The sequence below is a fragment of the Lithobates pipiens genome, unplaced genomic scaffold, assembly GCF_037356315.1.
Source record: "Lithobates pipiens isolate NorthernLeopardFrog02 unplaced genomic scaffold, aLitPip1_a1.2 Scaffold_3, whole genome shotgun sequence".
NCBI lineage: Eukaryota > Metazoa > Chordata > Amphibia > Anura > Ranidae > Lithobates > Lithobates pipiens.
In genome coordinates, this window is record NW_027507790.1 from 79,942,844 (window position 1) to 79,969,071 (window position 26,228).

The 26,228-nt window shown below is 48.4% G+C and overlaps 1 protein-coding gene across 1 annotated transcript in view; it reads left to right on the top strand.

The window, feature by feature from the left end:
* The first annotated feature begins 760 nt into the window (after nt 1–760).
* Nucleotides 761–26,228, top strand: part of HIP1R (huntingtin interacting protein 1 related) — a 227,164-nt gene continuing 201,696 nt past the window's right edge. Inside the window, exon 1 of the mRNA XM_077461870.1 lies at nt 761–1,018. Coding sequence (XP_077317996.1) covers nt 929–1,018 — 90 coding nt within the window. The 5' untranslated portion in view covers nt 761–928. The remainder of the gene's footprint in view (nt 1,019–26,228) is intronic.

Here is a 26,228-nt window from a genome sequence, read left to right on the forward strand (position 1 = left end):
TAAGGATGAGCTCATCCGTGTTTGCAAGTCATGCGTCCTGAGCCAGCAATGAACAGCACTAATCACAGGCAGTGAGACATTGTCCCAATGTGCGGCTGCAGAGATCTGGAAAAGTCTCTGCTTGTGATTAGCGCTGGGCAGTGGCGACTTCCTGGCGGGCTCTGCACGTGCAGCTTGCGAACACATTTCGTGCTAGAAAATGACTTGGTACCCCCAAGCATGAGATATGTGTGTGTATATATATATATATATATATATATATATATATATATATATATATATATATATTTAGCAGAGACCCTAGAGAATAAAATGGTGGTTGTTGCAATATTTTATGTCAAATGCAATAATAATAATAAAAAAAATACACTTTAATGAATTTAAAAAAAAAAAAAGTAACGTTAGCCCAGTTTTTTTTGTATAATGTGAAAGAAGATGTTACACCGCAAGAATTGTGATCTTTATTCTAAGCAAAAAAATTGTGTGGCTTTATTAGCCAGTATTGAGAAATATTCCCTATACAGGAAAGAAACCTGGTTGGGTCCCACAGCAAGGGGGATGTGCACACTCTGTAGGGTGACTCCCTGCAGTCCCATTACTACATCCATAGAGATATCTGATCCATAGAGAGTGTAAGCACCGTGATTCTCACACGGCACGGCTCCGCTCTATGTCAATATTTGTCCAGGTGACACTAGTCACCCCCGCTGCGTCGTGACGTCAGATCTCGCTCTGTGGACGCTCGTCGGTCCCCGCCCCCCTTGCTGCTCGTTTCGATGTGAGAGACATTACCCAGAATTCCGCGGGAGCAGCTGGCTGCCAGGTAGATCGCGGTGCATTGCGGGGGGAGAAGTGTGCGGCGCTGTACACTTGTACAGGTGATCTGAGGGAGACCGCTCTGGGCTGAGTGTGCTGCTGGGACTACACCATGAACAGCATCAAGAACGTTCCGTCCCGGGTGCTGAGCCGGCGCAGCGGAGGCTTGGAGGCGGAGAGGGAGCAGTTTGACAGGAACCAGGTGAGAGTGACATGGAGGTGACAGATGGGTGTGTGAGCCGAGCCAGACGTCACAGAACAACGCTGTGTTCGGGGGAAGGGGGATAGCCAGGGATCATTGATGGCAGGATAGCCGGGCACCATGGAGAGCAGGTGAGGGCAGGATAGCCGGGCACCATGGAGAGCAGGTGAGGGCAGGATAGCCGGGCACCATGGAGAGCAGGTGAGGGCAGGATAGCCGGGCACCATGGAGAGCAGGTGAGGGCAGGATAGCCGGGCACCATGGAGAGCAGGTGAGGGCAGGATAGCCGGGCACCATGGAGAGCAGGTGAGGGCAGGATAGCCGGAGAGCAGGTGAGGGCAGGATAGCCGGGCACCATGGAGAGCAGGTGAGGGCAGGATAGCCGGGCACCATGGAGAGCAGCTGAGGGCAGGATAGCCGGGCACCATGGAGAGCAGCTGAGGGCAGGATAGCCGGGCACCATGGAGAGCAGCTGAGGGCAGGATAGCCGGAGAGCAGGTGAGGGCAGGATAGCCGGGCACCATGGAGAGCAGGTGAGGGCAGGATAGCCGGGCACCATGGAGAGCAGGTGAGGGCTGGATAGCCGGGCACCATGGAGAGTAGGTGAGAGCAGGATAGCCGGGCACCATGGAGAGCAGGTGAGGGCAGGATAGCCGGGCACCATGGAGAGCAGGTGAGGGCAGGATAGCCGGGCACCATGGAGAGCAGGTGAGGGCAGGATAGCCGGGCACCATGGAGAGCAGGTGAGGGCAGGATAGCCGGGCACCATGGAGAGCAGGTGAGGGCAGGATAGCCGGGCACCATGGAGAGCAGGTGAGGGCAGGATAGCCGGAGAGCAGGTGAGGGCAGGATAGCCGGGCACCATGGAGAGCAGGTGAGGGCAGGATAGCCGGGCACCATGGAGAGCAGCTGAGGGCAGGATAGCCGGGCACCATGGAGAGCAGCTGAGGGCAGGATAGCCGGGCACCATGGAGAGCAGCTGAGGGCAGGATAGCCGGAGAGCAGGTGAGGGCAGGATAGCCGGGCACCATGGAGAGCAGGTGAGGGCAGGATAGCCGGGCACCATGGAGAGCAGGTGAGGGCTGGATAGCCGGGCACCATGGAGAGTAGGTGAGAGCAGGATAGCCGGGCACCATGGAGAGCAGGTGAGGGCAGGATAGCCGTGCACCATGGAGAGCAGGTGAGGGCAGGATAGCCGGGCACCATGGAGAGCAGGTGAGGACAGGATAGCCGGGCACCATGGAGAGCAGGTGAGGGCAGGATAGCCGGGCACCATGGAGAGCAGGTGAGGGCAGGATAGCCGGGCACCATGGAGAGCAGGTGAGGGCAGGATAGCCGGGCACCATGGAGAGCAGCTGAGGGCAGGATAGCCGGGCACCACGGAGAGCAGGTGAGGGCAGGATAGCCGGGCACCACGGAGAGCAGGTGAGGGCAGGATAGCCGGGCACCACGGAGAGCAGGTGAGGGCAGGATAGCCGGGCACCACGGAGAGCAGGTGAGGGCAGGATAGCCGGGCACCACGGAGAGCAGGTGAGGGCAGGATAGCCGGGCACCACGGAGAGCAGGTGAGGGCAGGATAGCCGGGCACCACGGAGAGCAGGTGAGGGCAGGATAGCCAGGCACCACGGAGAGCAGGTGAGGGCAGGATAGCCGGGCACCACGGAGAGCAGGTGAGGGCAGGATAACCGGGCACCACGGAGAGCAGGTGAGGGCAGGATAGACAGGGACCATGGAGAGCAGGTGTGGGCAGTATAACCAGGGACCACGGAGAGCAGGTGTGGGCAGTATAGCCGGGCACCATGGAGAGCAGGTGTGGGCATGATAGCTGGGCACCATGGAGAGCAGGTGTGGGCAGGATAGCCGGGCACCATGGAGAGCAGGTGTGGGCAGGATAGCCGGGCACCATGGAGAGCAGGTGTGGGCAGGATAGCCGGGCACCATGGAGAGCAGGTGAGGGCAGGATAGCCGGGCACCATGGAGAGCAGGTGAGGGCAGGATAGCCACGCACCATGGATGTTGGGATAGCTGGGCATCATGGAGGATAGTAGAGGACAGGATAGGTGGGACAATGAAGGGTCTCGTGTCACATTCAGCTACCCAGCACATTTTGCTACCTGCTGAAGTGCGCATGCGTGACACCGCCATATGCGTTTCAATACAGGGCCCCTCGCGGGCTTGCTTCTCTCGCCACGCTTTGGGCACGGCCTCGCTTCATTAACTCTATGTCCACTTGGATGGTGGGGCTTGAACCTGCACTCCGGTGGAACGCATATGGCGTTGTCGCGCATGGGCAGTCCAGCAGGTAGCCAAATGTGATAGGTCGCCATATGTGATGAAACAAGGGATCTGTGATGGCAGAATAGCCGGGGACCATGGAAGGCTCTGTGATGGCAGGATAGACGAGGACCATGGAGGGCTCTATGGTGACAGGATAGGTGGGAACCATGGAGGGCTCTGTGATGGCAGGCTATTCTGGGACCATGGAGGGCTCTGTGATGGCAGGATAGGCGGGGACCATGGAGGGCTCTGTGGTGACAGGATAGGTGGGGACCATGGAGGGCTCTGTGGTGACAGGATAGGTGGGGACCATGGAGGGCTCTGTGATGGCAGGATAGGCGGGGACCATGGAGGGCTCTGTGGTGACAGGATAGGTGGGGACCATGGAGGGCTCTGTGGTGACAGGATAGGCGGGCACCATGGAGGGCTCTGTGATGGCAGGAGAGGTGGGGACCATGGAGGGCTCTGTGATGGCAGGATAGGCGAGAACCATGGAGGGCTCTGTGATGGCAGGATAGGTGGGGACCATGGAGGGCTCTGTGATGGCAGGATAGGCGGGAACCATGGAGGGCTCTGTGGTGACAGGATAGGCGGGCACCATGGAGGGCTCTGTGGTGACAGGATAGGTGGGGACCATGGAGGGCTCTGTGGTGACAGGATAGGCGGTCACCATGGAGGGCTCTGTGGTGACAGGATAGGTGGGGACCATGGAGGGCTCTGTGATGGCAGGATAGGCGGGGACCATGGAGGGCTCTGTGGTGACAGGATAGGTGGGGACCATGGAGGGCTCTGTGATGGCAGGATAGGCGGGGACCATGGAGGGCTCTGTTGTGACAGGATAGGCGGGGACCATGGAGGGCTCTGTGATGGCAGGATAGGCGAGAACCATGGAGGGCTCTGTGATGGCAGGATAGGTGGGGACCATGGAGGGCTCTGTGATGGCAGGATAGGCGGGCACCATGGAGGGCTCTGTGGTGACAGGATAGGTGGGGACCATGGAGGGCTCTGTGGTGACAGGATAGGCGGGCACCATGGAGGGCTCTGTGGTGACAGGATAGGTGGGGACCATGGAGGGCTCTGTGATGGCAGGATAGGTGGGGACCATGGAGGGCTCTGTGATGGCAGGATAGGCGGGGACCATGGAAGGCTCTGTGATGGCAGGATAGACGAGGACCATGGAGGGCTCTATGGTGACAGGATAGGTGGGAACCATGGAGGGCTCTGTGATGGCAGGCTATTCTGGGACCATGGAGGGCTCTGTGATGGCAGGATAGGCGGGGACCATGGAGGGCTCTGTGGTGACAGGATAGGTGGGGACCATGGAGGGCTCTGTGGTGACAGGATAGGTGGGGACCATGGAGGGCTCTGTGATGGCAGGATAGGCGGGGACCATGGAGGGCTCTGTGGTGACAGGATAGGTGGGGACCATGGAGGGCTCTGTGGTGACAGGATAGGCGGGCACCATGGAGGGCTCTGTGATGGCAGGAGAGGTGGGGACCATGGAGGGCTCTGTGATGGCAGGATAGGCGAGAACCATGGAGGGCTCTGTGATGGCAGGATAGGTGGGGACCATGGAGGGCTCTGTGATGGCAGGATAGGCGGGAACCATGGAGGGCTCTGTGGTGACAGGATAGGCGGGCACCATGGAGGGCTCTGTGGTGACAGGATAGGTGGGGACCATGGAGGGCTCTGTGGTGACAGGATAGGCGGTCACCATGGAGGGCTCTGTGGTGACAGGATAGGTGGGGACCATGGAGGGCTCTGTGATGGCAGGATAGGCGGGGACCATGGAGGGCTCTGTGGTGACAGGATAGGTGGGGACCATGGAGGGCTCTGTGATGGCAGGATAGGCGGGGACCATGGAGGGCTCTGTTGTGACAGGATAGGCGGGGACCATGGAGGGCTCTGTGATGGCAGGATAGGCGAGAACCATGGAGGGCTCTGTGATGGCAGGATAGGTGGGGACCATGGAGGGCTCTGTGATGGCAGGATAGGCGGGCACCATGGAGGGCTCTGTGGTGACAGGATAGGCGGGGACCATGGAGGGCTCTGTGGTGACAGGATAGGCGGGCACCATGGAGGGCTCTGTGGTGACAGGATAGGTGGGGACCATGGAGGGCTCTGTGATGGCAGGATAGGTGGGGACCATGGAGGGCTCTGTGGTGACAGGATAGGCGGGCACCATGGAGGGCTCTGTGGTGACAGGATAGGTGGGGACCATGGAGGGCTCTGTGGTGACAGGATAGGCGGGCACCATGGAGGGCTCTGTGGTGACAGGATAGGTGGGGACCATGGAGGGCTCTGTGATGGCAGGATAGGCGGGGACCATGGAGGGCTCTGTGGTGACAGGATAGGTGGGGACCATGGAGGGCTCTGTGATGGCAGGATAGGCGGGCACCATGGAGGGCTCTGTGGTGACAGGATAGGTGGGGACCATGGAGGGCTCTGTGATGGCAGGATAGGTGGGGACCATGGAGGGCTCTGTGGTGACAGGATAGGCGGGCACCATGGAGGGCTCTGTGGTGACAGGATAGGTGGGGACCATGGAGGGCTCTGTGGTGACAGGATAGGCGGGCACCATGGAGGGCTCTGTGGTGACAGGATAGGTGGGGACCATGGAGGGCTCTGTGATGGCAGGATAGGCGGGGACCATGGAGGGCTCTGTGGTGACAGGATAGGTGGGGACCATGGAGGGCTCTGTGATGGCAGGATAGGCGGGGACCATGGAGGGCTCTGTGGTGACAGGATAGGCGGGGACCATGGAGGGCTCTGTGGTGACAGGATAGGTGGGGACCATGGAGGGCTCTGTGGTGACAGGATAGGCGGGCACCATGGAGGGCTCTGTGGTGACAGGATAGGTGGGGACCATGGAGGGCTCTGTGATGGCAGGATAGGTGGGGACCATGGAGGGCTCTGTGATGGCAGGATAGGCGGGGACCATGGAAGGCTCTGTGATGGCAGGATAGACGAGGACCATGGAGGGCTCTATGGTGACAGGATAGGTGGGAACCATGGAGGGCTCTGTGATGGCAGGCTATTCTGGGACCATGGAGGGCTCTGTGATGGCAGGATAGGCGGGGACCATGGAGGGCTCTGTGGTGACAGGATAGGTGGGGACCATGGAGGGCTCTGTGGTGACAGGATAGGTGGGGACCATGGAGGGCTCTGTGATGGCAGGATAGGCGGGGACCATGGAGGGCTCTGTGGTGACAGGATAGGTGGGGACCATGGAGGGCTCTGTGGTGACAGGATAGGCGGGCACCATGGAGGGCTCTGTGATGGCAGGAGAGGTGGGGACCATGGAGGGCTCTGTGATGGCAGGATAGGCGAGAACCATGGAGGGCTCTGTGATGGCAGGATAGGTGGGGACCATGGAGGGCTCTGTGATGGCAGGATAGGCGGGAACCATGGAGGGCTCTGTGGTGACAGGATAGGCGGGCACCATGGAGGGCTCTGTGGTGACAGGATAGGTGGGGACCATGGAGGGCTCTGTGGTGACAGGATAGGCGGTCACCATGGAGGGCTCTGTGGTGACAGGATAGGTGGGGACCATGGAGGGCTCTGTGATGGCAGGATAGGCGGGGACCATGGAGGGCTCTGTGGTGACAGGATAGGTGGGGACCATGGAGGGCTCTGTGATGGCAGGATAGGCGGGGACCATGGAGGGCTCTGTTGTGACAGGATAGGCGGGGACCATGGAGGGCTCTGTGATGGCAGGATAGGCGAGAACCATGGAGGGCTCTGTGATGGCAGGATAGGTGGGGACCATGGAGGGCTCTGTGATGGCAGGATAGGCGGGCACCATGGAGGGCTCTGTGGTGACAGGATAGGTGGGGACCATGGAGGGCTCTGTGGTGACAGGATAGGCGGGCACCATGGAGGGCTCTGTGGTGACAGGATAGGTGGGGACCATGGAGGGCTCTGTGATGGCAGGATAGGTGGGGACCATGGAGGGCTCTGTGGTGACAGGATAGGCGGGCACCATGGAGGGCTCTGTGGTGACAGGATAGGTGGGGACCATGGAGGGCTCTGTGGTGACAGGATAGGCGGGCACCATGGAGGGCTCTGTGGTGACAGGATAGGTGGGGACCATGGAGGGCTCTGTGATGGCAGGATAGGCGGGGACCATGGAGGGCTCTGTGGTGACAGGATAGGTGGGGACCATGGAGGGCTCTGTGATGGCAGGATAGGCGGGCACCATGGAGGGCTCTGTGGTGACAGGATAGGTGGGGACCATGGAGGGCTCTGTGATGGCAGGATAGGTGGGGACCATGGAGGGCTCTGTGGTGACAGGATAGGCGGGCACCATGGAGGGCTCTGTGGTGACAGGATAGGTGGGGACCATGGAGGGCTCTGTGGTGACAGGATAGGCGGGCACCATGGAGGGCTCTGTGGTGACAGGATAGGTGGGGACCATGGAGGGCTCTGTGATGGCAGGATAGGCGGGGACCATGGAGGGCTCTGTGGTGACAGGATAGGTGGGGACCATGGAGGGCTCTGTGATGGCAGGATAGGCGGGGACCATGGAGGGCTCTGTGGTGACAGGATAGGCGGGGACCATGGAGGGCTCTGTGGTGACAGGATAGGCGGGGACCATGGAGGGCTCTGTGATAGCAGGAGAGGTGGGGACCATGGAGGGCTCTGTGATGGCAGGATAGACGAGGACCATGGAGGGCTCTATGGTGACAGGATAGGTGGGAACCATGGAGGGCTCTGTGATGGCAGGCTATTTGGGGACCATGGAGGGCTCTGTGATGGCAGGATAGGCGGGAACCATGGAGGGCTCTGGTGACAGGATAGGTGGGGACCATGGAGGGCTCTGTGGTGACAGGATAGGTGGGGACCATGGAGGGCTCTGTATTGGGTTGTGCAGAAGGAGATGGCATGCAGGAAGCTCAAGGCAAGATAACTGGGCATCATGGAGAGCTCGGTGCTGGACTGCACAGAATGAGGACAATGTAACAGCCAGGTCCATGATGGAGGTCACTGTACAGGAGAGAGGGAACAGGTGAAGGCAGGATAGGCAGACATCGGTGAGGGATCTGTGCTTGGCTGTATAGGAAGGAATGCAGGATAGTTGGGCTCTGTCCGTGGCTGTATACTAGTCAGAAGGGGTTAAGGCAGGATAGGCACATAACAGAAAGTTCTCTGTTCTGGGCTGTACAGGAGGGCAGACAGATGAGGACACAGGAGCTCTATGGAGGGCTCTGTTCTGGACTGTACAGATGGGAGAATGGGTGAAGGAATTCAGATTTTTTTTTTCTTTTTTTAGGGTGTGAAGGAACTCCTAAGAGTCTCTATAATCTGTCTTGTTTTAAACAAAATATCCAGTATTTTATTTTTTATTTTTATTTTTTTTAGCTTGAAATGAATGTGATCCTTGAAAATGTGTAGGCTTTGCTGTTTGTAACCTATTAATTTGTGCCTTATTCCTAAAACTGATCAGCATTAAAGTGTATATAAATACTATTTTTTTTAATTCAAGAAATTGCTTCCCTGCCATGATATCGGCCATGTACTCTGTCAGTAGTGTTCTTTGCATCCATACCACCTTCTTTCATTCTACAGAAGGTCTATCCCCTCCTCTTGTTGCTGGTTGACAGCAGATCATTAATAGGAGCAGTGGAGTCACCCGGCACACTAGTTCCCACAAGCGCCTACGCTCACCTTGCTTACATGTCCCACCAAGATGCACTAGAGCAGCGACACCTCTCACTCATACTCATGCCCACCTCAGCTGATGTGCTTTGCCTGCTGGAAACTTTAGTCCTATCACTCCTGTCACATCACAGTATGTAGCTCTGCACCCACGTCTGAATCACGGATGCACATAAAACAAGAGACTGAGTGATTCAACTATTGGGAGCATGCAATACAAGAATGTTAATTTTACTGCAGCAGCACAGTGTTTTAGTAGGTAATATATCAGCTTTACAGCACTAGGGTCATTGCTTTGAATCCCAACCACAGAACGCCCTGCATGGGAGGCATTGGCTCCTGTCTAAATTGGCCCTAGTATGTGAGTTTGGAATTGTAAGCTCCTTGGGGCAGGAGATGATGTGAATCTACTTTTATATGTAAAAGCACTGCATACGTTTTGATATTCTATAAACCAGTGTTCTAACGAGCAAAGCTCTGATTCCTACTGTATTAAAGTGTATTGTATATGTTCTGTTTTTAGCCTCAAGTTGTAAAGCGCTGCATAAACAGTCGGTGCTATATAAATCCTGTATAATAATAATAATACGTTTAACGTCAAATTTTGATTTTGTTTTAGTCATAGTGTTTTGACTAAAATGCCATTTTAGTTTTAGGCCTCATGCACACGAGACGTAGATGAAACCTCTGTTAAAAAAAAAGCTGAAACGCGCGTTTAGAAACGCGCGTTTTGCCGCGTTTGCATGTCGCGTTTAGACGCGTTTAGACGCGTTTGCGTTTAGACGCGTTTATAAAGATAACATCATGTAGACCCTCCCCAAGCTCTCAAAGCATTTTTTTAAACTATTTCTGCTATTTTGATCAGAGTGAGCAGCAGCAGCATAGAGAGCAGTTGTACACTTGCATTTGCCGTGTCACTTGCCACGGCACCTGCCACAAGTTGTGGATTGTCCACTTGCCACGTCACTTGCCACAAGTTGGGGATTGTCCACTTGCCACATCACCTGCCACGTCACCTGCCACAAATTGTGGATTGTCCACTTGCCACGTCACTTGCCACATCACCTGCCACGTCACTTGCCACGAGATGTGGATTGTCCACTTTCCACGTCATCTGCCATGCCACCTGCCACAAGCTGTGGATTGTCCACTTTCCACGTCACCAGCCACATCACCTGCCACAAGTTGTGGATTGTCTACTTGCCGCGTCACTTGCCACATCACCTGCCACGTCACTTGCCACGTCACCTGCCACAAGTTGTGGATTGTTCACTTGCCACGTCACCTGCCACGTCACCTGCCACAAGTTGTGGATTGTCCACTTGCCACGTCACTTGCCACAAGCTGTGGATTGTCCACTTGCCACATCACTTGCCACGTCACCTGCCACATCACTTGCCACGTCACCTGCCACAAGTTTTGGATTGCCCACTTGCCACGTCACTTGCCACGTCAGCTGCCACGTCACTTGCCACGAGATGTGGATTGTCCACTTTCCACGTCATCTGCCATGCCACCTGCCACAAGCTGTGGATTGTCCACTTGACACGTCACCAGCCACATCACCTGCCACAAGTTGTGGATTGTCCACTTGCCACGTGACTTGCCACATCACCTGCCACGTCACTTGCCACATCACCTGCCACAAGTTGTGGATTGTCTACTTGCCGCGTCACTTGCCACTTCACCTGCCACGTCACTTGCCACGTCACCTGCCACAAGTTGTGGATTGTTCACTTGCCACGTCACCTGCCACGTCACCTGCCACAAGTTGTGAATTGTCCACTTGCCACGTCACTTGCCACATGCTGTGGATTGTCCACTTGCCACATCACTTGCCACGTCACCTGCCACGTCACTTGCCACGTCACCTGCCACAAGTTTTGGATTGTCCACTTGCCACGTCAGCCGCCACGTCACTTGCCACATCACCTGCCACGTCACCTGCCACAAGTTGTGGATTGTCCACTTGCCACGTCACTTGCCACATCACCTGCCACGTCACTTGCCACGAGATGTGGATTGTCCACTTGCCATGTCACTTGCCACGTCACCTGCCACGTCACTTGCCACGTCAGCTGCCACGTCACTTGCCACAAGATGTGGATTGTCCACTTGTCACATCACCTGCCACATCACTTGCCACATCACCTGCCACAAGTTGTGGATTGTCCACTTGCCACGTCACTTGCCACATCACCTGCCACGTCACTTGCCACAAGATGTGGATTGTCCACTTTCCACATCACCTGCCATGCCATCTGCCACAAGTTGTGGATTGTCCACTTACCACGTCACCAGCCACATCACCTGCCACAAGTTGTGGATTGTCCACTTGCCACACCACTTTCCACGTCACCTGCCACGTCACCTGCCACAAGATGTGGATTGTCCACTTGCCACGTCACCAGCCACATCACCTGCCACAAGTTGTGGATTGTCCACTTGCCACGTCCCTTGCCACGTCCCCTGCCACGTCACCTGCCACAAGTGGATTGTCCACTTGCCACATCACTTGCCCCATCACCTGCCACAAGTTGTGGATTGTCCACTTGCCACGTCACCTGACACAAGTTGTGGATTGTCCACTCGCCACGTCACTTGCCACATCACCTTCCACAAGTGGATTGTCCACTTGCCACGTCACTTGCCACGTCCCCTGCCACAAGTGGATTGTCCACTTGCCACGTCACTTGCCACGTCACCTGCCACAAGTTATGGATTGTCCACTTGCCACGTCACATGCCAGTCACCTGCCACAAGTTGTTGATTTTCCACTTGCCATGTCACCTGCCAAGTCACTTGCCGCGTCACCTGCCAGGTCACTTGCCACGTCACCTGCCACAAGTTGTCTATTGTCCACTTGCCACGTCACATGCCAGTCACCTGCCACAAGTTGTTGATTTTCCACTTGCCACGTCACCTGCCAAGTCACTTGCCGCGTCACCTGCCATGTCACTTGCCACGTCACCTGCCACAAGTTGTCTATTGTCCACTTTCCACGTCACTTGCCACTTCACCTGCCACGTCACTTGCCACAAGTTGTGGATTGTCCACTTGCCACATCACTTGCTACCTGCCATGTCACTTGCCACAAGTTGTGGATTGTCCACTTGCCACGTCACTTGCCACAAGTTGTGGATTGTCCACTTGCAATTGCAATTGTTTAAAATATTTTTCTAATGGTTTTTCATCATTTGCAATCATTTTTGAGATTTTTAATGTAAAAAAAAAGGTCACCTTTAAAAACGCATATAAACGCAAACGCGGCTAAACGCGGTAGCGGCGTTTTGCCGCGTTTTACCGCGTTTTGCCGCGTTTTGCGTCTGAAACGCAGAAATTTTTGTTTCTGAACGCATTTTTTTGCTTCTGGAAAAACGAGATTAAACGCAACTGCATATAAACGGAAAAAAACGAGACTGTGTGCATGGACACATAGGATAACATTGAATGAGTTCAGGTGCAGTTGAAAAAACTGTCCAACTGCATCTGAACGCGCGTTTAACTGCGTCTCGTGTGCATGAGGCTTTAGTAGTATTTTAGGCAACGAAAAACCCCCAGGACATTTTAGTCAAAGTCTCAGTTACATTTTATTCAAATAATAAACATACAAAGGTGCCTGCTCCCCTGTGATATAAACAATAAAGCTGCCTTCCTTATAGTGAAAACGATGTAAACCGTAAACAAAAATAGGAACCAGTGCTAATGCAACCTTATTGCATCATTAATAAACGAAAAAGTCCATAAATAGGTGTGACCCATCCCACACCATAAAATGCGTGATCTTCCAATGGAACACCAAATGTCACCATCAGGTGAGAAGTGCACACTCGCCATCACTCCAGTGACCCCTAAATAAAGGTCAAAAAAAATCTGGGGTATTTGATCATAACCTCTCCATCAGATACTCTAATATTGTCCTAAAAGTGTCATCCTCTCTTCAAAGGATATCACCACAATGGACCAAAGAAAATATTTATAGTGTAGCATTTTATTAAACCAGGTTTAAAGAGGAAGTAAAGCCTTACTAAACATAAAAATAAAAATGGACCCTGCAAGGCAAAGGCATAATTGAGCTAGTATGCATAGCAAACTCTCATTATGAATAACTTACCTGAAATGGAAGCCCCCGAAGCGATCCTCGTCGTCCTCCGACGCCGCGATGATACCTGGAGTGACTTCCGGGTATCACGGCTCCAGAACTGTGTCTGGCCGAAGCCGTGATGACGTCACCCCTGCGCAGGAGCCACCGCTAAAGGCATGATTGCCGTTAGTGCGCCTGCATGCCGAAGTCTATGGTGCATGCGTCGTAGACAGTGGTGCCTGTCATTTGCAAATATCTCCTAAAACGTGTATGTTTAGGAGATATTTCTTGGATCTACAGGTAAGCCTTAATCTAGGCTTACCCATAGGTCAAAGTGGCCTGCAAGGGTGTACGACCACTTTAAAGTGGTTGTAAAGGCTGAAGGTTTTTTTTACCTTCATGCATTCTATGCGTGAAGGTAAAAAAAACCTTCGGTGTGCAGAGCCCACCCACCCCACCCTTACCTGAACGCCCTCGGCTCCAGTGCTGTGCACGATGGCCTCGGCTGTCTCTGGACTCTCCCTCATTGGCGGAGACAGCAGTGGTAGCCCATTTTATATATATATATATATATATATATATATATATATATATATATATATATATATATATATATATATATATATATATAATGCCCATTACATATGATGCGCGCTGCCTAAAGTGTAAGTAACAAAAAACACAAATGGCTGCTGCAACCACTGAATGTGTTCCCACACTAAACACAGTTATTCATGACATGAAAGTGATCCCAAAAATGATACAAACGTAACCTCTCCTATAAACCAAACTCTACGTGCAATGCCTGTATTAATAAAAATTGTGAAAATAAATGATTTCAGTAAATTGTGTAGTGTTAAACTCAAAATTAAAAATATTAAGGTATGCCAAGAAAACAACCAATCCACCATTTGAAAGCAATAGTCCCCAAAAGTCCAAATCCAGTGTATTAAAGGCTCTTCACTCTCCTAAACTTTGTGCTCCACCACAAAAACAAAGTGATCCTCCACCAGCTGAATTGGTCACTCACCTTGTAAGGAGATCCATATATATTAAAGTGGGGTACCGACTAAAACAAAAAATTGACTTTTGGGGACTATTCCTTTCAACTGGTGGATTGGTTGTTTGATTTTGGCACACCTTAATATTGTTATTTTGAGTTTAACATTATACAATCTACTGGAATTAATTATTTGATTTCACAATTTTTGTTAATATAGGCATTGCACATAGTTTTGTTTATAGGAGATGTTATGTATGCATCCCTCAAGGGATCGGCGTACATCCCACCGACGGGAAGTTCGGGCCGGATGTGAAGTCAATGAAGAGCTGTTCTATCAGATTACAACTACCCATCAGATTGTGCAACGGAAGTGACATTCCGAGCAAAAAAAAAAAAAACTTGCTGTGCATGCGCAATGCATTCCACGTACTTTATGATCTGACGGGTAGCATTTGTTTTTGATAGAACACCCATACGGACATCTTACTACACCCAGCTACAACTTGAACTACAGAGTAATTTTAGTAATAAAGTGAGCTTATATAAATATAGTATATGGACATCTGTGATGCTATTTTGATGTTACAATTTGAAAGAAGCTGGATGCCAGCAGTAGGAAGATAGCAGAAGCCATGTTGGTACACTCCACATTACTCTGAGCTAAACCTTTAGCCTTTCAAAATGTAACATCCAAACAGCATCGCAGATATCAATATACTCTATTTATATACACTCAAATTATTGCTAAAATTACGCTGAAATTCAAGACGTAGCTGGGTGTAGTAAGATGTCCGCATGGGTGTTCTAGGATTACTGCTACCCATCAGATCATGAACTTTTTGAAATGCATAGTGCATGGTAGAAAGCATCACACATGCGCAGTTAGATTGTTTTGTCATAGACACTTACTTCCGTTGCACAAATTGATAGGTAGCGGTAATCTGATAGAACCCTCGGAAGTGACCTCCATGGAGGCTCCGCGGGCATAGTCACTTCTGGCTCTTCATTGGGTAAATGTCCCTCCTTCACATTTTCATTCAGTTTTTGTCCGTTGACGAAAACTGGAATGGATTTTTGTTGAATTTTCTTTTTGTTTGTTCTTCGTCACTGATAACATACAGCTGATGATAATAACATGGATCTAAACACCTGTAATAAGCAATAGGAGGGTTCCGTTCTATTTTAACATTAATAACAGTCCATGGCTAGGAATTCTTATGGCAGAAGGTAGAACATTTTAGTCACCTATAAGACACAATTTTTTAAAATATTGTCTCACAAAGCTGGAGGGGTCTGCTAGTATGATCCTAGAGCTGAGCCCACTCATAGCAAAAACTAACTTCAAGCGTCTGCTTTACAAAGAAATGGCACATTTTCTGGCCTTGGAAGGCTGGATTGAAATCTCTCTTGTCACCTCTTTTGCTTTTCAGATATAATAGTGGCTCCAGGGGTGTCTCTATATACAGAAGGTTATACTGATGGAATACAGCAGGGCTCATCTTGTACCTGTTGGCTGAAACTGCAGAAGCCAAGCACGCACTTTGCGCTTTTCCAAGTCAACCATTTCTTTCTGTGTTTTTAATATGTATATTCAAGTCCATTTGAAAAAAATGGAATCTGTGATAAATCATTTACTTTTTGTTGCATGTATAACAGCACTGGTAGAGCTAGTAAAAGTTAATTCACTGTGCTAGAACTAGTATGTGTCCCACGTAAGGAATGTCAGCTGCCATCGTAGGTTTTTACCTAGATGTTTAGCTGTGCAACAGATCTTCAAATTATAAAATGAAAATATTGTGACAGATTATTTTAAGGATTTGTCGGTTTACATTTGTTCTTTCCCTGTTGGATATTTATCCCTGAGCAGCATTGTTTGCTGTCTTTGTCATAGTGTTGTGACATTGCTCTGTTTTGCATACGGTTACATCCATGAAGTAGTTTTGCATTGTATACTAAGCCACTTATAATTACTGAATATGGAGGCAAGCACATGCCTAAATGGTATGGTAATGTGGGATAATAAGTGGGAACACCCTTTTAAGAATTGCTCAATAAAACCCACATAAAACCGAGCAGCAGATTTCTGTCCTTACATGTAAACACAATCATCACGTGTAATGTCTGAGACACAGAAATACAGTGAGAGGAAAAAAGTATTTGATCCCCTGCTGATGTTGTATGTTTGCCCACTGACAAAGAATTGATCAGTCTATAATTTTAATGGTAGGTTTATTTTAACAGTAAGAGACAGAATTATCACAAAAAAATCCAGAGAAACACATTTCAAAAAAGTTATAAATCGATTTGCATTTTAATGAGTGAAAGAAGTATTTGATCCCCTATCAATCAGCTTTCTGGCTCCCAGGTGTCTTCTATACAAGTAACAAGCTGAGATTAGGAGCACTCTCTTGGCCCGATTCACACCTATGAATTTTTAGTGATTTTTGTATTTTGCAGATTTGCACTACAGAATCAAGTTCCATAAGAAACCATGTTAAATGGACTGTAGTACAAATCTGCAAAAAGCACTAAACATGCATAGGTGTGAATCAGGCCTTAACGGGAGTGCTCCTAATCTCAGCCTTTTACCTCTATAAAAGACACCTGTCCACAGAGGCAATCCAATCAGATTCCAATCTTCATCATGGCCAAGACCAAAGAGCTGTCCAAAGATGTCAGGGACAAGATTATAGCCTTGTGCAAGGCTGGAATGGGCTACAAGACCATCGTCAAGCAGCTTGGTGAGAGGGTGACTGAAAGAAACACAGAATAACTGTCAATCTCCCTCGGTCTGGGGCTCCATGCAAGATCTCCCTCCATAGAGTTTCAATGATCATGAGAACGGTGAGGAATCAGCCCAAAACTACACAGGAGAATCTTGTCAATGATATCAAGGCAGCTGGTACCATAGTCACCAAGAACACGATTGGTAACTCGCTACGCTGTGAAGGACTGAAATCCTGCAGTGCCCACAATTTCCCACTGCTCAAGAAAGCACATGTACAAGCCTGTCTAAAGTTTGCTAATGAACATCAGAATGATTCAGAGGAGAACTGGGTGAAAGTGTTGTGGTCAGAGGAGACCAAAATCGAGCTGTTTGGAGGAGGAATGCTGCCTATGACCCCCAAGAACACCATAGTCAAATATGGAGGTTGAAACATTATGCTTTGGGGGAGTTTTTCTGCTAAGGGGACAGGACAACTTCACCACACCAAAGGGACGATGGACCATGTACTGTCAAATCTTGGGTGAGAACCTTCTTCCATAATTATGGTCCTGGAGTGGCCTAGCCGGTCTCCAGATCTTCATCCAATCGAAAATACGTGGAGGGAGCTGCAGGTTTGAGTTACCAAACGTCAGCCTCGAAACCTCATTGACTTGGAGAGGATCTGCAAAAAGGAAAAATCCCTCCTAAAATATGTGAAAACCTGGTGTCCAGTTGCAAGAGATGTCTTATTTTTGTGATTGCTAACAAGGGTTTTGCCACCAAGTACCAAGTCATGTTTTGCGAAAGTGTCAAATACTTATTTCACTCATTAAAACGCAAATTAATTGATAACTTTTTTGAAATGCGTTTTTCTGGATATTTTTGTTCTGTCTCTCTCTGATCAAATACCTTTTTTCCCGCACTGTAGGTGCAAATGATATTTTTCAAAAACAAAAACACATGACGATTTGATACATGTCCTTTTTATAGTGCAAACTTAATGTTATTCAGTGAGGGACTCGCTAGATCAACTTTAAAGAGTCTGTCCCCCAATTACTGGTATTGTAATTAAACAACAATTTCAAGTACTGATCCTTTAGCTTGCACTCAAATGAACATACGTCTGCATACATTTACATTATTTGATCTGACTGCTGTGTATGCCTTTTGTAGGGAAAACATTATTCCATAATCAGTCGTATATAGTCATATATTTTAAATTGGCAGATAGAATTGTGGCTTGTACCCAATGAAGTGACTGGCCTCAGGTGATACACAGATGAAACAAATCCTCCTACATACGTTGTACCTGTTTATCTGCAGTCTTCTCTTCATCTATTCCAAGTTCAGAATTTATAAAGCTGTAAATATTCTGGCCAATGTAATCCATTAATGCTCAAATAAATGCTTATATGCACCTAGGCGCATGTACAATAAGCAGCTTTTGGTGCTTTTTTAAGCAGATTTTCTCTTTCCAGGCGAAAAGGTGTTCAGAGGGGCTAAACAGACACCCTGGGGGAGATTTACTAAAACTGGTGCACACATAAGCTGGTGTAGCTGTGCATAGTAACCAATCAACGTCTAGATTTTAGCTCTAATTCACATTAAACCAGGTCAAATCACATGACAATGGCACCTTTTCAGTCGGTGCGACGCAGCCTTTGCGGCGCCACCCATGATTTGCAAAAGTAGTTCCTGCACTACTTTTGCCGATTTCGCGTGCGACTCCTAGACATCTTTGCATGAAGCCACACAGATATCTTTCAAGTCGCACCTGAAGTTGCATGGACATGCAGCTTTGAAATTGTGCAGCTTCAGATGAAGTTGCACAATTTTAAAGCAGTGTTCAGTGTTAACGAGGGCTTATTGTCAAAGCTTGATTGAACAAGCTGAAGTCAGTTCCTATGCACCGCTGCACCAGATTGTGGCCTAATTTTGTCTGACATCTTTGAATCGTTTAGTAGTTCTGTGTTTGGATCTGGTTTCTTTAGCGCACACAGATATCTATTGCACAGTGCTCCTGTGTGATGTCCACAGTCTCGTATGTGGGGAAATGATCTTACATCAGTCCGTTGTTTGCACCCAATAACCTAGAGATACCTATAAAGGTGGTTTTATGACCAATGGTACTCCCAGAAATAAAATAATATTAATATGTAACAAATTGTAACATGCTGTAAAGATTGTCACGTTGTGTGCAGTTAGTGTCTCCCCTGACAGCACAGGGTGTGTTTTTTTTTTTTTTTGCTAGGAGCTCAACTAAAGCCATTCCTTTTCAGAATAGCATCATAAAGTAATTATTACCACATAGATCTCCTTAGGGACAGTCTCTGGGCTGACAACTGAAGAAACCTGATCTGTGCCTCATTCACAGTTCACACTTGTAATCCTCGCTCAGTTTTGCAGCATATAAAGCTCACTATTGTGCATCAGCTTTCCCCCACAAATAGTTTCCTTTCTCTGGTGTCCGGTTTAAATGACAATCACTGGTTGGTTTCGATTTTACTAAAATTTGCTGCCATACATCAGCCGTGTTTATATAAAGTAAATCGAATAAAGCCTTTGTGCAGTATGCCCTGAATGTTTACAAGAAGACACACGAGGATCTAAATTTGCTGTTTGCAGTGCGATTTGAGCCCTTTCATTTTGAATGGGCTCATATCACACCAAACAAGTGCAGGCGCCTGTTTTGGAGACGCACTGCAACCCAAGCACATGGTAGTTTTGTACCATGAGATCCGGTGCACTCAAGCCGCAATACACTTGGGGTGTCGTTAACTTTGTATTAATACCCGCAGCGGTTCGCAAACACTGCTCAATTGTGGTGCGGGACAGGATTGATGCATTTCCCACAGCGCATGTGTGTGAACCTTACCCGTGCTAAGTATAATCTTGGATTCTAACTACCAGTGTGGAAAAGTTGTCTGTGCAGCACTGAAATCCTTCTAAAGAATAAAGCCTTTTTTTAGTTTTAGGCCCCTTTCACAGGCGGTTTGCAGACACTACAGCGCTAAAAATACCACCTGTGTAGCGCCTGAAAAAATACAGCCCCTTTCACTCCAGTGGAGCGGTGTGCTGGCAGGACAGTGAAAAAAGTCCTGCTAGCCGCATCTTTGGAGCTGTGAAATCAATGGGGCTGCAGCGGCGCTTTGCGGCCGGTTTTAACCCTTTTTCTGCCGATAGCAGGGGTTAAAACCACCCCACTAGCGGCCGCATACCGCCGCTAAAACAACGGTAATGCAGCGCTAAAAATAGTGCCGCTTTACCACCGACACCCACACTGCCCCAGTGTGAAAGGGGCCTAAGTGCAGTGTCTTTCAAGATAAATCTGTGTACTGCTGTGAATGTTGATACCTTTTTGTTTGGCATTCAGCAAGTATATAGTATTATTTATACAGGATTTTATATACAAAATGAAGGCAGATATTACAGTTACAATACAATTTGGTACAAGAGGAATCGGAGGGCCCTGCTGCAATGTTTTTATGTCTATTCATGATTCAGCCCTGGCTCACACCAGTGTGACTTGACAGTTCATTTGACAGTTCGATTTGAAGAATCTCGATTTGTTAGTCACACTGGTGTGGACCAGGGCTTAGGCCAGGTTCACACTAGTGCGATGAGTTTTAAATGCAAATTGAGGTGCGAATATGCTGTGCAGGCTATGAGTGTTTAGCGTTTTTTGTGATTTTAGTGTTGTCTGTTTTTAGACGTGATTTTGTTGTGCGGGTGTGCTTTACTACAACTACGCTTTTTCATTGAAATCTGCAGTCTACAAAATCACACCAAATAGCACAGGACACTTCCCCAGTTGTTGCATTGATGTGAAAAGCCAAAGTTAAACACAATGCTTTTTTCATTGTCATGCCAAAAATCGCACTAGTGTGAACCAGGCCTTATTGTTTAAGGTTTTTCAATCTTACAGTATTATATGATGCTGTTAACTTCTCAAGCAGCAAAATAATGTGTTTAGGACTTTGGGTCCATACACTTCTGCACACCTGTCAGATTTTGACATGTGGCTGTGTTTACATCCATTTCCATAGGCTGCCTGCACATAGCTCAGGGCAGATGCATATGTGAAAAAAAGGCTTATTTACGTAGGATAGGTGCCAGCACCTGTCTGACGCCTATAACTGACACGTGTGTACAGAAGGAACAGAATATTTACGTAACTTTTCTTTAGGTGGTACACACATTGTTTCAGATTGTTGTAAACCCTGTGCTTGACAGCCTAATTGCAGCGAAATATTTTTTTTCTTTTGTCATTTGTTTTTGTTTGGTTTAGAGTTTGGAATGGTTAGAATATCTGTCTGGTTTGTATATCTTCCCGTGGCACTGTTAGGAAGATTTTCATGACACCCAAACAAGAAATGTGCCTGCTAAGAATGAGTTTCTACTAGGGAGATTTCTATCATTTCCTGCCCTGGCCCCCAATCAGGACAATGATCAAAATAAAAACCCAAGGTTGCACCGATACCGAGCATTTGCACAAGTACTTGTAACCTGTACTTGTAACCTGTACTTGTAACCTGTACTTGTAACCTGTACTTGTAACCTGTACTTGTAACCTGTACTTGTAACCTGTACTTGTAACCTGTACTTGTAACCTGTACTTGTAACCTGTACTTGTAAACGTATTCAATACCCCTTCCCCCACCCTATCGTATATGACAGTGGTCACTAAATGGCAGACCGTGGCCGTGCCACTGCCATGGCTGGGTGGCTGCCCGGCCATCAATGTCATCCTTACAGGGGGCGGGAGAAGCTGCAGATTGGGGCTGATGGGTGGGAGCTGTTATGTTAACAAGCAGGTTATTACCTGGATTGTTAATATGAAGACTCCCACCTCTGCAGCTCCTCCTGCCCTCTGCCCGCTGTGAGGGTAACCTTGGTGGCCTTCCTGGAGGCCCGGGAGAGGACACCCCAGGATGAGTAATACCTCTGCCCTAAAAAAGGTACCATAGGACTGTGCAGGGGATGGCTCCATTAAAAGGGGCACTGCGTTTGTGTTAAGAGGGTGCAAAGGGGCACTGTAATGTAAAGTGGGGCAGTGTTGTGAAGAGACACTGATGACTCTATGGGACTACTTTAAAGAGGGGACTGCGATGTGAATGGTACGCTGAAAATTATGTATGGGGGACTGTGATGTTATATTGCTAATGAGATTCGGCCCTCTGCTGGAAGGAAATTTTGCTGACCAGACCTCTGCATTTTAATTCAAGACCTCTGCTATAAGAAATAGAAAAAAATTTGCTGGGGTTGGGCGTGAAGGATTTTTCATACTCCAATATTTTATTGAACAACACAAAAGCCATCACATGCCAAAGTACCATCTATTGCTAGTAAAGATTGGCTCCACACAGGGATAAATACAGGAATAAACATTGTGAACAGGAGGATCAAACAGTAATCCCAACACAGGGGGCCAATCGATAGTTGGGTAGTCAAAATCTGACAGATGGCACACAATAACATATTGTACAATTTAAAGATACAATAATCTAGAAAGCTGAGAATTGTTGTAGTGGGGACCAGGCAATGTCGGTGAAATGTGGGGGGTGTAAAGGGAAGGAAATGGTTCTGGAGAGGCTGAACCAGCAACAGTCCCAAGAATGCAATCAAAAGGCATAAATGCCCATAAAAGCCCATTAAGGATCCATAAGGGAAGCAGATTTTAAGGGAAAATTGATCGTCTGTGTATGTTCATGATCATTTACACAGTTGTTTAAGGGCTCAGGCACACTACATCTCAAGGAAGCTGCTTCTACAGGCTTTTAAACTCTTTATTTATTTATTTTTTTCTGCCTGGAAACTCCTCTCCATGTTAGCCAGCGTGTCCCATGCGCACTGACTTTTTCAGGAGTTTACGGGCATATGCTCTTACAGGCAGAACCAACCCCCCCCCCCTCCCAACCAAACATTTTTGAGAGGAGCTTTCTTGCAGAAAAGACACAAGTGGTGAAAAATGTGTGTAAAAGTGAGAGGTAGCCCGAAAAAGCTCAAAGAAGCCCAAGCGCACAAAAAAATAGGAAAAATTAGTTGAGGGGAGTGTTTGTGAAAAAGAAAAAATGCACAAAAAAGCACAAGCTTATTCAAGCTGAAATAAAAGCTCAAATGCCTGTTATAGCTGAGCTGCAGTATACATGAGCCCAAAATGATTGGTCCAATACTAATTATGCCTCCTAATAATCTTGGTAAGTACTGCTCTGCTCTGGTTTGTAGTTCTTTTTGAAACAAAAAGGCTTGAATACTGCATTACTTCAAAATAAAGAGGAAAAACCTCAGAAGTATAAATATGCGTATGGAGACATGATGGAGTCATCTTTTTATTATATTTGCCAATACGTGTATTGGGTACTGTCTACATCTAAGCTGGCCACATTCCATAACCCCAAACTATTGTATTTTATGAAAAGCGTTTCATCTTTCATTTTATACCGATATGGCCAAAGGACTTGCAGAATGATCAGATAAGTTGGGTCAATTTTGGATTCTATTTCTGCTACCCAGTACAAAGGCTCCAATAGAAAAGAGAAAGCTATTTGGCTTCATCAGCTCAGGGTAGAAAATGCATACTGCTATTTTCAGTGATAGAAATCCCATTATGCACACAGAAGCCAGACATACTTGGATCAAAATTCGGCTGGTTCAGCAGGGACAGGCTGAATTTCAATCCATGTACGGGCACCATGCCGATCTACTTCTGCACAGCGGCTCAGTTGGTTTTTCCACACTCGATCAATGCTGCTGGCTACAGCCTGCAACGTTGATCTGTGTATTCTTACAGCAGAGAAGTCTCCTGCGATGTCCGAATACAATAACTCAGCGGCAAGGATTCCCTCATCCACCTTAAAGTGAAGTAAACCCATCGATTTAAACAGTTAAAAAAAAAAAGGCATGCCGGGAATGCTAATGTGCTCTCAGCCAAACTATCAAATCATCCAATGGCTGGTGTCATAACGAATCACATGTGCAGCACCATAGGAGTTGAAGATTAAACAGAGGCAAAGATGGCAGCTTCCTTGGCTGAAAACGATAGGGGAGTTTACTTCCACTTTAAAGTTCCAGCCTGTATTAAAAAAAAAAAAAAAAAAAAAAAAAGTCAGCAGCTACATATACTGTAGCTGCTGACTTTTAATATAAAGACACTTGCCTGTCCAGGGAGCCTGCGATGTTGGCTCCGGGTGCAGGCTCTGGCATCAAGGGATCATTCAGAAAGCGCATGCGTGAGTCGCTTTGCGTTTTCTGAATGGTACCACTGTCTTCTGGGACCTGTGTGTGTCTCCCAGAAGGCAGTGGGGGGAAGGCCAAGGGTTTGCAAATGATGTAGGTTGGCGGCGCCTTCACACGGAAGTGGGAGCAGGTCCCTGTTTTTGACAGGTATCTGCTGCCCCCCCCAAGAAAGGTGCCAAATGTGGTAACAGAGGTTGGGAGAAAGCAGATAAGCGGAGCTTCCACTTTAGGTTATAACTCCGCTTTAAATGTATGGATGGGAGAATCGGGACATTTATTTTTTTATTTTTTATATTTTTTTATTCAACCTGCTGGTTGGAAAAAAAAAAAAAAAAAGTGAGTCCTATGGGCTGCCTTACTTGTCTCACCTTACTCTATGCCTATTTGACTCTGACCTCAACATACAGTAAGCAGTGCTAAAGTACACAAACAATTTAAGATGCAAGCTAGCACTTCAGCTAGGATATGTGCGGTGATGGGAGCTTTAAAGTGTACACACTTTCCTTCTGGCCAGCCCCTTTGTGAATGTGTGCCTGTTAGCATCTGCTGGTTGCTTTGGTGGTGCCCCGTACATGTCAGAGCAAAGTCATTGCTGGGAACCCACATATGAGGGTGGTTCAGGGAGTTCCTGCAAGGCAACAAAGTCACCCTCTAGGTAGTAATCAGTGGGGTGCAGTTTTGATGGGAGTTTGTCTTGAAAAAGACAGGCTGGAAAGAGAGAGAGTGATGTTTGAAAATAAATATTTTTACAAGGAGGGTTTAAAGTGGATGTAAACCTGGGAAATTTTATAAATTAAGGCTTGCACCTTATACAGTATAGGATTTCATGTCATCTGTGCTCAGTCTTGCCACAAAGAGTTAATCCAGCTCTGAGCACTCTGACCATTTTTATCTCACTGAAAAAAAGATAAGACAGAGAAATAGATGTCCTTTTCTCCCCCTTGCTATGAGTGACAGGTCATTTACATATCTCATGCATAAGTGTGAGAGAGGCATTCTGTGTACTTCAGATCCCCTCCTTTCATCTCCAGCTCTCCTAGGATTGCTCCAAACCTCAGCATGATTGGGCATGCTGAAGTCATGTAACTTTCCTGGATTTTGACTGGATAGTAGTGATCATGGGACATAATCCACAAGACCAGCAGAAGTTCAGTGTAAAATATTGATGGCTGGCTAAGGGGTGTGTAGAGGTGGAAAGAGTCTACTGATCACGACTCCCCACCAAGCTCCAGACAACAGACCAACCCACAGAATCTGCAGTTTTCGGGTCTCATAGCAGACAGAGGGGAGACATTTGACAGGTAAGGATACATGCAGGAGGCATGTATATCCTTCTAGATAACAACTATGGCAGTAGTTTAGAAAGGATGAGAGTGGGTTTACATCCATTTTAAAAAAGTGGGCCTTGCCTCACTCATGGGTTGCAGGAGTACAGTTTACTTTTATTCTCCAGTGACTCAGAATCAGCCGATATGGCAGAGCCACTACAGGTTGTGGAATTATCAACAGTTGACTCCACCTCCCAGCATGCAGGTGAGCGCCAGCTTACTCCCCATCCTGGATTGACAACTGGCTCTGGTCTAAAGCCCATGCCATTTAGGAGTATGCAATAATGACAATCACTTTAAGGTTACAGTGAGCACTGAAGGTTGAGCAGTGATTGATAGTCACTGCCCTCCACTTGGAGCATTTCCGAGAACTGAATGATCATCGGATGTGTGATTGCTCAGTTCTCAGTCTTAGAGTCCACGTGGGACAGTTGCAGCATGGAGGTGAGTTTGAATGTTTGTTTTTTCTTTCTTTATAACCCCAAACTTCTCTTTAAAGCTTGCAAAAACTTTGTAAATGCCTGTACACAATGTTTTTCAGACTAGCAATTTACAAGGTAATGCTCATGTGATCTAGTCCGAAGGATCGAGCCTCTTGTAGCTGGCTGTGTATATGATTTGTTTATACACAGGCCCCTTCACAAATCAGTGTGAACAGCATCGCTTAACAACCAAGAATGTGAAAGCTGCATGTTTTCCAGTGAAATGTGTGTTTCTGGGGTTTTTTTGATACCTCACTAATAGCATCAGAATAACATCTGTAACCTTGAAAACGATTGTCATAATTGCATATTCATAATTGGGATGGGCTTTAGTCCAGACCAGAAAATAACACCTTTGTCTACAATGTCAACTACAGTTATTTGCACACTCTGAAATAAATTATCTTGTTTTAAGGTGTTAAGATAGGGCTTTAT